General features: G+C 35.5%; 1 protein-coding gene across 1 annotated transcript in view; it reads left to right on the top strand.

Moving 5' to 3' along the window:
• Nucleotides 1-12,651, top strand: part of FucT6 (alpha-(1,6)-fucosyltransferase 8) — a 106,294-nt gene that overhangs the window by 41,427 nt on the left and 52,216 nt on the right. The window contains exons 6-7 of the mRNA XM_090386858.1: nt 3,329-3,566; nt 8,131-8,307. Coding sequence (XP_090242984.1) covers nt 3,329-3,566; nt 8,131-8,307 — 415 coding nt within the window. The remainder of the gene's footprint in view (nt 1-3,328; nt 3,567-8,130; nt 8,308-12,651) is intronic.

A 12,651-nucleotide genomic window follows, 5' to 3' on the forward strand; every position in this document is an offset into this window, starting at 1 on the left:
GACTATTACGTAATAAAATATTGCTAATGCTTTTGCTTCTATCATAAGCAAACTTGTTTTTTGTTTGATTTTCTATCGAAACAGATGACAACCGTTCCATCTCTTCCAATTCTTTGTGTCTTGATCTAATGAATTTTAATTACACTTTGAGTTGTTCTTGCCATGAAAGTTGTTTTTATGCATCTTTCTAATTCTTGGCGTTGCCTCATTTAGGCCTGCAGCATGTGCAATATCACATGGTCTTTCATTTGGCTCAAAGCATTTTTCACAATTTCATATTTTTTCTCTATCGACAGAGGCGGACTGGCCATAAGCCTTACCGGGGAAACTCCAGTGGGCCACAGGCCAGTGTGATTTTGGCCATAAACCATAGTATGAGGCCACTACAAATTTTCCCGGGTAAGAATTTTTGACTCTGTTTATCGATATTGCTTTTCTTTTTCTCTCTGAATCTGCAGTGTCTTCATCAGGATGCTACCTTTTCACACATTTTAAGTATTTTACTAATTTTTAGGGAATAAAGCACAATTACAAAATGAGGAGGCACGCTTGATACACATAAACAAAGCTGCGTGCATGTAGAAACTGAATAAACAACACCGTAAAAGCAGAGATACACTATTAATACCTCACATTTTACTAAAGCACATTTCTGAGGGTTACTACCATAAAACAATAAAAACAATTTCCAGTTGCGTTTCTGCTAGTGGAATCTGTTATAAACTGGTAGTAAACTTGATCTAATTGCATTTGCGATAATACCGATAGCTGGAATTGTGTGGGTTTTTACCTTATTATGATGAAATGTGTTTTCCCTTCACTGATATAAAAAAACATAAATACATTTTCAGGATCTTCACTTCATTCCTAAGGTGTTGCGTTCAGTTGGGGGCGATTCCGCGTTCGACTGCCATTTCTTGTAAACACAAAGGCGAATCGTGCATAAGCGAATTCGGTTCGTGTTATACATGATATCGTTCCCCTAATTATAAATCGTGTATGATCGAATTTGTGTAGTGTATACACGTGTATACAATACACGAATTTGATGAAGTATCTTATAACAAGACAAAAAAACTTGCATTTTAAAACTGTCTTCTTGTTTCACATTAAAGAGATCATGAAGAAAATGCAAGTTTCAAGGCAGGTATAGCAGTTATTTAAATGCTATATAAGTTTCGCTTCCTTTCATTGTTCTGTCATTTTAATGCAGTTGAGAAATTTGTCATCCTCAAGACCTGATCCTTGCTAGATACCACAATTTTTTGAGTTTGAGGTAGTCTTATTATAGTTATAAAAAAAGGCACAAAAATATTGAATTTGTATACTGCAACTCATTTTGTATAGTACTGTACAAGTGTAACTTTTTAAGAGAAAGGTGATGCATAATACATGTAAAAGTACAGTACATGTTGTGCAGTAAACTTAAAATTTCCCTTTTGAAAAATATACCATACTGTATATGGTATACAAAAGGGTGGGAAAGAGTCATTAAGTCACAAATAAGCACTGCTCCAGAAATACTAAGCATTTGTTTGTGAGTTTTTATCAAAAGGTGGAAGAATTTTTGACAGTGGCATGAAGTGCTACATTTTTGGGTTTATGTTGTAAGGTAGTACTGGTGACTGTTTTCTGTGACTCTCTTTGCATTCTTTTGAATTTTCAGAAGCCTAGAGATGCTGTGTATGCTATAACGTATTGCATACTTCTAAAAGAAGTGAGGGTCTTGGTTTGCAGGAAACGCCTTGGACTGTTGAAACAGAGTGCTGCTATTATATGAAAGTGCAACGCTACACAGCATGTGCAACCCAAGAGATCATTAATGATTTTGGATGGGAACGTTACGATCATCCTCCCTACAGTTCTGAGTTATTTGATCCCTTTAAATGGCAGTTTGATAGAAAACATTTTTTGACAGGAGGTTGAAAATAATATGTGGTACATTGCTAGTTGTGACAGGAACCGATGTCTTTTTTATGCAGTGACTTCCAGACTTTGATCAAATGATATTTTTGATGACTATATTGAAAAATAAATACAATTTTTCCTGTTCCTTCATCCCCCCCCTTTGATTTCTTTCTGATTTCCCCTCATTTTGTAAGTGGAAAAGTTTCACAAATTCGTGTCAGCAAAGACTTAATGAATGTGGAGTGTCTTTGACAGTACAACCTCTTTCACAAGAGATAAGGCGCTATGTATGCATATTGAAAGAGGCCATGGTTCTTTAGGTGACTTAATTTTATTTTTGGTGGTATATTGAGAAATAAAAATGAATGAAAGTTACTGTGCTGAAGTTTACACAGATGATAATCTAAATTTTCTAAAAATATTCACCAAAAGGAAGAGTCATTACATCACTTTGATGTGTTATGTATGAACCGCTAACCTTAGATATTGCATAATAATAATCATCACTATTTGTCTACAATTCATTGATCTTGTTTGTAAGCAGAGTAGTTCATCAGTCTCATAGACTGATGAACTACTCATCAGTTCATCAGACTAATGCATCATTTATGAACCATGAACCTTAGATGCTGCATAATAATAATCCATCACTATTTGCCCACAATTCATTGATCTTGTTTGTAGAGTAGTTGCCTGCAACTGTAGGCAATTATTAACTAGCAATTCATTAATCTTGTTTGTAAATAGAAATTAAATAATGTCATACCCATCAAATTTCTTGATATCATAGAAGCATTGGTAAAAAAAACTTTTATGGCTCTGAGGTCAAATCTCCACCATGCACTATCAGCGCCAATCTGAGAACTAAATTTTCTGATTCTTAGGTGGTGGTGCTGCTCATAATGGATTGCCAGATTTGGAGGATTCGACTCTATTAATAGTGAATAATTAGCACTGTTGCGTATTAATCAGAGTAGCCAGAGCTTTACTTTCATGTCTCCAGGTGATATCTAAGCTGAATTGGATTCTTAACAGAGGAAAGAATTTACTATTTAAAGTCTATGTAAATATTTTTGAGTTATCTATCCATGAAAATGTATATACATGCATACAGTTTAAATGTAAATATTTTGCACTGAGTGTTATTTAGTAATTAGTCTGTTAAACCAAACTTTTTGGTTTAATTAATATTTTATTTTAATTTAATTTTAGTAATTAAAATTACCTTGTGAAAGCTTTTAGTAGAGTATAGGTTACAAAAGTTGTTTCCAAGTACTATGAGTATGGCCATTGTGCATCTAATCATTATAGAATATTTTAAATTTTTAAATAAAAGTAATTTGTTTTTTACTTTTATATCAGAAATTTGTTGAGGGTTACCCTTATATTTTTAAACTGCTTATTTCTTTTGCTAATATAGGTTCTGACAGTACCCAAGTTGTTGACATCCCTATCATTGATAGTGTAAGACCACGACCCAAATATATTCCCTTGAGTATACCCAAAGATCTTTCTTCAAGAATGATTCGACTGCATGGTAATCCGATTGTGTGGTGGATTGGACAATTTTTGAAATATCTGATTCGTCCTCAAGAACACCTTGATCAGTTTTTGAAAGCTGCAGAATTAAAAATAGATTTTAAACATCCCATTGTTGGGTATGTGTGTGTGTTTCTATAATTATCTTTAATTTAAATGATATACGTAAATAGTTTTATAAAAGCTTAGAACAAAAAAAAATCAAATTAAAGCAAGGATAACTTCCTTTTTTCCTTGTTGTTTTTAGACAGTCATAATATTATTTTTAACTTCAAAACTTGAAAACTGCAATCTAATAAAATATGTATACACAGTTTGTGTAGAAAGTATAATCCATAAAGGTATCTGGATTAGCATTAGCAGAGGCATACGATACAAGAAAGCAAGCTTATGCAGCATTAGCCAAAAAAAAACCCCTCCCATTTCACCCCTCCATTTGTTCCAAATGCCTGTCCAGCTCAGCCTTAAATTTATATAGGCTATCAGCTTCCACAACAAAAGATGGAAGCCTGTTCCACCAATCAACTACCCGCTGGCTAAAGGCAAATTTCCGCACATCTATTGTACAACTATCTTTCCTCAATTTGAACCTATGCCCCCCTCAGGTTCTTAGTCTGAGTAAGCGGACGTATGCCATCAGTACAAAGCTTGCTCAAACCATTCAAGGCCTTATACACCTCAATCAAATCACTTCGCAGGTGTCTAGTCTCCAGGTGCTGCAATTTGCAGAACTTAAGCCTTTCTTGGTAAGAGCACCCTTGTTCCCCTCACCAGTCTTGTTGCCCTTCTTTGTACTCATTCTAGCAACTCTACATCCTTTTACAAACTAAAATGAGGCCTCCAGACCTGTACACAATACTCTAGGTGTGGCCTGACCATTTCCTTGTATAACGGGATAATCATCTCACTGTCCATGCTAGCAAAATTCCTATATATCATTGACAAGACTTCATGACCTACCCTGGCAGCCCATCTGCACTGCTCAGCAAGCTTCATATTTGACTGCACAATTACCCCAGGTCTTTTTCACTTTCCACTTCCCCGAGTGTAGTACCACACAGTTGGTACGTTTATCTTCGGTTATTGCTACGCATATGCAGTACTTTGCATTTGCAATGTTAAACTTCAGTTGCCACTTCTCAGCCCATTTTCCCAACTTATTTTGATCCAGTTGGAGTAGCATACTGTCTTTAATGTCTTTAACAACCCTACCAACCTTTGTATCATCTGCAAACTTGGACATTAAACCCGATATACCTTCATCAATATCATTGATAAATACTGAAAACAACAATGGGCCCAACACCGAACCCCGGGGAACTCCACTAATAACATTTGTCCACCAAGAGCAGTGTCCATTTGCAGATTTGGCTTGAGATTGATTTCTGTTAGCTCCAAAAGGATGATGTTATATTGAATTAAATTAGCATTACTATTGGCAAAAGCTACTTCTGTTTTAATCTTATGCTTCACTGTAACTGTAACTCATTGAAGGAAGGAAAACATTATCCACAGAACAAGAGCCCTGTTCATTCAGCAGGACTTTTGAACTTTCAAAGCTGAAGTAATTGGTCCTCACTCGATGGAAATCAATTACTTTACCTCAGATCAGGTCATTTTTGCAGTGTCAGCTTTGAGAATTAGCACATATGGTAACACTTTTTTAAGACAGCACATCAAAAATAATTATTCATACAGTAGAATCTCATTAATACAAAGTTCAAGGGACCTAATTTTCACGTTTTGTAATAACTGGGTTTGTACACTGGTGTGCAAAATTTAAGGACCAGTCAGGTTTTCACTTGTAGCTTCTTATAGGAGTGGCCTGGATATGGTAAAAGCATACTAAAGAAACCTCGCAAGGTACAGATATGATGAAGGAAACAATACCGACACAACAACAGAAACAAAACGGTACAGAGGGACTTTAGTCAAAAATGGTAACACAGCACTGGCTGCCATGATACAGATGCATCAGTGCCAAAGATGGAACAAAGGGAAGATTAGCTGATGTCCAGAATCACTGCTGAGACTGAATCTACTCACACCAGTAAAGAGTACCTTAAGTAAAGATTTTGTGGTTTTGTGGACCTTTAAAAATAGTGTTGGTCCTTAAGTTTTTCACACCAGTGTAGTAACGAGTTTGCCCAAAAGTGTCAAAATTTTACCTTTATTATTATTATTTATTTATTTTTTTTTTTTTTGGCACATACTATATATCTAAGAATAATAATAAATAATAATATCAAAAATAAATTAAAAAATAAATTAATTTAAATTAATAAAATAAAATAATAAAAACAAAAGCCTTGTCTAAAAATACAGTAAGATTAACACACATTTTAAAGATTTTATTTTATCTGTAAGATAAACTAAGAGAAAAGCAATTAACAGAAATGAAAATTATTGTAATGGAAAGCAGCTGACAAGCATAGGTCAGCCCACCTAAAGCAGCTGACAAGCATACAAGCATAGGTCAGCCCACCAAAGCAATAGACCTACACCACGGAAGCCTGAATGCAGTAAATAAGTAAATATGCTGTATAAGCTTGCTTTCTTGCATCATATGCCTCTGCTAATGCTAATAAAAAATAAAACAAATATATAGAAATGTATATTTGTAAAATAATAAGAGAAGTTTATCTCAATATAATACGTAGAACACTTCCATATGATACTCTCTAGAAATTAAAATGAAAAAATTGAAAATCTTACATTACAGTAACAAATAATTAAAAATCAATTGAACACAATTAAAAAACAATTTAATGTAATTAAAAAATAAGAAAATCAATTAAAAGAATTTAACGAAAAAATTGCAAAACGATTTTCCTTCCTGAAGCTGACAACACTTTTCGACCGTATTTTGTGATCATAGGAATGAAAATTACCAAATAGGGGTGAGCATGAAACTTAAATAGGGGTTATTTGTCTTCATACATGCGCGTAAAAGCCCACAAATCGGAGATCAAATATGGCCGACGAACATTAACAGAATTCTCGTGTAATTTAATTTTGACGGTTTATGCAATTAATAGTCATGTATAATTACGTTGGACACTTAAGTATTTTGGCCTTTAAATAAAAAAAAGTATGTTTTTCGTTAACGGCATGAAAGGCGTTAAATGTATATGCTCAATTGTTGAGATATATATCTCCGATATTAAGCCGCTCGGGCTCAATCCCATTGGCAAACCAAAAATTTGTTTGTACACTTTGTCTCGAAAGGTGATATAGTTGGCTTCGACTAACAGTTTAATTAAGTGAAAAATTTCTTTAATAGGAAGCTTCATATAATTAATCGTTATAGAGTTACTATTTAACATATCCCAAATAGTATCTAATGTGTATTCAACATTTACATTTGTATATAACAAGGTAATATCTGGTGAGAAGAAATTGTCATTATCGCCGAGTCTACAGCCCTTAAGGTTATTAAATAATGTATCGTAGTTCTTAATTCCAAATTGTATCATCTGTCTAAAGGGTTTTATAATGCTATATACATGTGTGGCCAAGGATGAAAATGCTGAGTGTCTGTAGGAAACAATGAGCCGAATAGGAAATCCAGTCTTGTGTAATTTTACCTGATCGAAAAGTGCAGGAATGTTGTATGTTCTGGCGTTCAATTCCTTTAACTGAGACATAGTAATGTAGTCGTTTTTTCGATAGGTGTTAACGTTTTATTGTATTGACTGACCGAATTGGTAAATAGTGTCGGGTCTACTTCAAGATAAGTGGAGGTATCTGAAACAACTGACTAACTTATTAATATAATCAGGTTATTGAGTATTACAACTGTATCTCCTTTATCTGCCCTATGAATAATAATGTCTTTATTTTCCCTGAAGTTCATGTAAAGCTGAACTGTCATGTGTATTCAATTTAGGAAGTCGCGTTTCTTTTATGTTATTCACCACCTGGTTAACTTGTTGAATAAATAAATCTTTTTTGTGGAACATTATAAAGTCCAAATTCAATATCAATTACACACTGTTTTCTAGGTAGTTTTTTAGGTGGTAAATTGTAATTTAATCCTTTGGATAAAAGTGAAATCTGGTCCTGCAATAGTGTATACGAGGAAAGATTTGTAACCTGTTGATATGTCGGTTCGTTGAATGCTGGGTGAGGGGTGTTCGCGAATTAGCTGACGTATTCTGTGGTAGCACGTGTGTATGCAGGGGGGGTTGTCACCCAACTCATATGCACTTGGTCGCAAGCCCGCGACAATGTGTTAGAACTCGTATGAACATGTCTTGACCCTCCTAATAATGTTTTCAATTTGTTAACATATCTGTTTTTTATTTCTGAGGCCTGTGCTTCCCATCACAAATCTATGGAGGTCTTCAATACAGATCAATCTTTAGGATTTAAATAATTTTTTAGTTTATCACGAAGTTTCCTAACCTGGGAAAGGTATTTTTGTTTATTAGGCTATCGAGATCTTAAGGTAAGTATAACTATATTGTGCAATGTGGCAAGTGCTAGTTGCTTTATGCCTGAAATTTTATGATTTAAATTGACCCTGGCAAACTTTGGAACTGTACAATAAGGCAAAATATTGCCTTATTGTACAGTTTTTATTTATTTTTTTAAAGTTATATGGAAAACAATATTGGATTTTCATTATCCTTTCAAATCATAAAAAACAAGTAGGATGATTGAATTTTTCTTATTTTTCAGAGTGCATGTAAGAAGAACGGATAAAATTGGAACAGAAGCATCCTTTCATGGAATTGAAGAATATATGGAATTTGTTGAAGAGTATTTTAAACAGTTGGAACTAAAAGGACCAATAGCAGAGCGTCATGTTTATCTTGCTACAGATGATCCCACACTCTTAGTGGAAAGCAGGAAAAAGTAAGTTACTCCTGGGTACCAGCATTAATTAATAAAAGACCTTGCATCCTGATTACCAACAAATACTTTCACAGATTTAGACAATTATTTTACAGTGTTGGAATGGAAGTTTGGTAGTTGTCATATTCTGTATCACTTGATTACAGGGCTGTTTTTTTTTTTTTTTTGTAATGGTTCACTGTTTTTTCTCTGTGCATGGCTTGGAAACAGCATAGTTTTCATACCATCTGAAACTGTTATCACATGGTGAGAAATGCAGCTGAAGAGAACTCAAAAAACATTTTATTTTATTTAGAATTCATAAGTATAACAAACAAGAATTTTTTTTTAATTTGAGTTTGATTATATTGTGCAGTTTACTGCAATAAGTGATTTTTGTGGTTTAATTTGTTAATATTAATGGTGTATTCATTGAAAAACTCACAAGCTAAGTGTAAGTGTTTTAATATAATAAATCAAATGGTTTTTGTTTTTTTTTTCTGCTAAAAAGTTTTGTGACATATTGAAAACAAGTTTGATTGACTTACATGATCATCCATTGTAATTTTATAGACATCTTTCACCATTAATTAACAAACTTTGAAAATTGTATTAAGTATTGGAGTAGTTTTTCCATTACTATCTATAAACTTTCGTTGGTGAAGGTAGATATTACTATCTTAATATCTACCTTCACCAACGAAATACTCTCCTTCATGACGAAATTGTATCCAGACAACTGGCATCTGGACCTTGAGGCTGTCACAGACATTATTTCAGATATGACAACCTGGGCTTGCTACTTAGGCATCTAAAATGCTCAAGTAGACTGAATTTTGGTGAAGTCCAGTCATTCTGCAACAACCAAATCCTCTGCTTGCACCTTCAAGTTGGTGGGACTGTTAGTAACTCTCGATATAATTCCTATATTCAAGTCCTGAAATGCGGCATATTGGAGGTGACTACCCAGGTATGAACCAAAGTAGGCAGGAGTCAAGATGTAGTGTCCATACCACATGGAGGAATGCTACTCCTCTGTGTTATCAGGCAATATTAACTGGTAGATGACTCTCATCAACCAGTGCAGTACCACCACTTTGCCAATTAGAGGCTTGAAATGGTGGAACCCATGTTTAATCTCCAGAGAAAAGCTCCGGCTACCCCTCCTATCTCTGCCATCATGCAGTGATTAATGCCTTTTGAAGTTATGATGGACATCATGGCAGGATCCAATCTTCCTTACATTTTGAGGGTACAGCTCTAAAATGGTGCTTGCAGACTGGCCACTAGATTGTCCACCTGACCAAAACTGTTGGTAACTCTCTGGGAGGCTTCTGAATCAGCTAGTGTATCTCACTGCCTTTACTGTGAGAGATAATGACTGGAGGGAGTCAGAGTAGTATGTATGTGGGGGACATTGTCGAGGCCACATTATGTGAAGGAGTCTGGGTATATTCTTGCCATATCCAAAAATTTCATTACTTCATTTAACATGACCTTGTCACCTTTTGTTACTACTGAATACACGATGAATAGATGAATTCATAGAACAAACTTATCTGTGAAAAGATCTAACCTCCCAAACATTTCCTTGTTCATTTCACAGATATACATGTTCTCAGTTCCAATCACAATGATGTCCATTTCCACTTAGTCTGTCAAGCCCCACATACTTTTCCTAATAGAATCCCAGTTATCAGTTGATTCAACCACTGCTCATCTCAGTTGTCCTGATTATTCGCTATACGATTCCTTTTGCTTCAAAGGCAATACTTGTGCATGTGTCTGCTCTGATATTTCCAGGTCCTGTCAGAGACAGTAATTTGGAATCTCCTCTTTTCAATCTTTTCTGGCTTAAAATCTCTCTATTCCAGATGAATTTAAGATGAATCTTAAATTCATCTGTTATCTCTATTGTTTTCCATCTCCAGTAATCACTTGGAACCCTTTGATTTCCTCTCTTTGAAACTTGGTTTTCTCCAGTTTCCATTCAGTGCCTCCTGTGGCCTTCTGTCAAAAGAATGTCAGAACAGATTTGAAGTCTTGATGCCAAAAAACCCCAGGTCTTGATGGTATTTCTCCACTTGTTCTGAAAACCCCATGCTCCTCAGCTTTCTCCAGTGTCAACTTTTTACTTTCTTATTCCACTGGTGATTTTTTACACTTACACCAGAGGTTGACAAAACCCCACCATCCAATTATTGTCCCATTGCACTCTACCACTCTTTTCTAAAGTAATGGAGAAATCCATTAACCACCAACTCGTAAACTATCTAGAAACCTTTCATCTGATTATTTAACAAATACAGGTCAATGTTGAAAAAAAGTTGCAAGTTAGGGTAAAATTTAAAAGAGTCTGCAATCCTGCCCAGCCACGATAGGTGGAGTATATGATGAGAGCCTTGTCAATCAGTTCTGCCCTAGAGAGATTGTGCAAGGCTCGTGGGATAGAATTTTTTTTCAGTAGAGTCTGTGCTTGTTAACAGGAGAGACTGCTTCTACAGGGATGGGGTACACTTAAATAGAAAGGGTGCAAGAATATTTGCTGATGCAATTGAGGCAGTGTTAGGTGGGTTGGAAAACTGCTAGCTTGTTGGGATTCACACACTAAAAGATTAACAATGGCTGCAGACAGAGGCAAAAGTGATTCTTGCACTGCTTTTATTAGAATGGGCAATGGACTGGAAAGTAAGTTGTGGATTTCCAGGACTGCTGGGAGTCATTGTGGAACAAATAAATACATGGGCTGTGTTAGGGTAACTAAGAGTAGGAACAGGTGCATGTATTACTTATACGTATACCAATGCTAGAAGTAGAGTTAATAAAATTGATGAATTTGAAGTGCTGGTCAAGACATCAAAGTTGGACATTGTTGAGATATCAGAGACATGCCACACAGATATAAGCAGTACAGAATTGGAATTTGAGGAGTACACTGTGTACAGGAAGGATAGACAGAACAGGAAGGGAGGAGGGTTTATGCTGTTAGTTAAGAAACACATACAATCTAAAGAAGTGCATCCAATTGACATTAGTGCACAGTGCAATGTTGAGTCAGTGTGGTGTGGCATAAGAACTGGGAAAGGGAAAATGAGAGTAGGTGTGTGTGTTATAGGCCTAACGAATATGATGAGTACAATGAGCAATTGTGCAGAGAAATAGAGTGGACCAGTAAATCAGAATGTCTTATAATGGGGGATTTTAACTTTCCAGATATTGACTGGAACTTATGTTGGTCACTCGCACACTAGCAAGAATTTTGTGGATTTATTGGATGACTGTTTTCTACAGCAACATGTTCAAGAGGCAACCAGAGGGAGTAATACTCTTGATCTGATTATCAGCAGTGATTATTCATGCATTAAGAATTTGCAGATAAAAGAACCACTAGGTGACAGTGATCACAATGTACTGATGTGGGAATTACTTAAAGATGTACTACAATCAAGGCTAAAGGGTAGGGATTTTGCTTTCATAAAGGTGACTACAGAGGTCTCAGACAGTTTTTAAATTCTGTACAGTGGGATCAACTGATGATGTTACCAATGTTGAATTCTAAATGGGAAGCCTTCGGGGACTTATTTTGGAGGCTACTACGGGGACTCAATCTTGGAAGCCACTAGGCTTTTCATACCAACTAAGAAATACTGTTCAAAGTTTAGGCCTAAATGGATGTCATATGAATTAATGAGGCACATGATAGAGAAGAAAAATGCATGGGATGCATATAAATTATCAGGCGATACATACAGAAGCCTATGACAGATATAATCTAGTCTGTAATCAAGTCACAAAGGAGTTTAGGCAGGCAAAGGCAGATTACGATATATCTTTGGCAAAAGACGCAAAGTAAAACAGCAAGGAGTTCTTTACCTATGTAAACTCTAGAAGGAAGAGGATGAATCAGATTGGTCCACTTAACATAGATGGTTCGACTATTGATAATCCTGCTGAAGTAGCTGATAAACTAAATGAGTATTTTGCATCTAGATACACACATGAGGAGTTATTCAAGGTGGAGAATGTCAGAAGTTTATCAAACTCTAATAGGGAGCTAAGAGATTTTGTAATAACCGAGAGCAAAGTGGAGGAGAAATTGTTGAAGTTAAACATGAAAAAGGCACCTGGGGGCAGATGGAATCTATCCAGTTATAATGAAGGAGGCAGCAAGGGAAGTAAGCAAACCCTTAGCCATAATTATGAGAGCATCCTTAGAGTCAGGAGAGGTTGCCATGGACTAGAGATGTGCAAATGTATCCCCAGTTCACAAAGGGGGTTCAATGGGTGACACAAATAATTATAGACCCGTTAGTTTAACTTCTGTTCTGGGGAAAATAATGGAGTCACTGGATCACCTAGACAAGA

This window comes from Mastigoproctus giganteus, chromosome 12 (assembly GCF_048544385.1).
Source record: "Mastigoproctus giganteus isolate SK-2022 chromosome 12, ASM4854438v1, whole genome shotgun sequence".
In the NCBI taxonomy this organism is placed as follows: Eukaryota; Metazoa; Arthropoda; class Arachnida; order Uropygi; family Thelyphonidae; genus Mastigoproctus; species Mastigoproctus giganteus.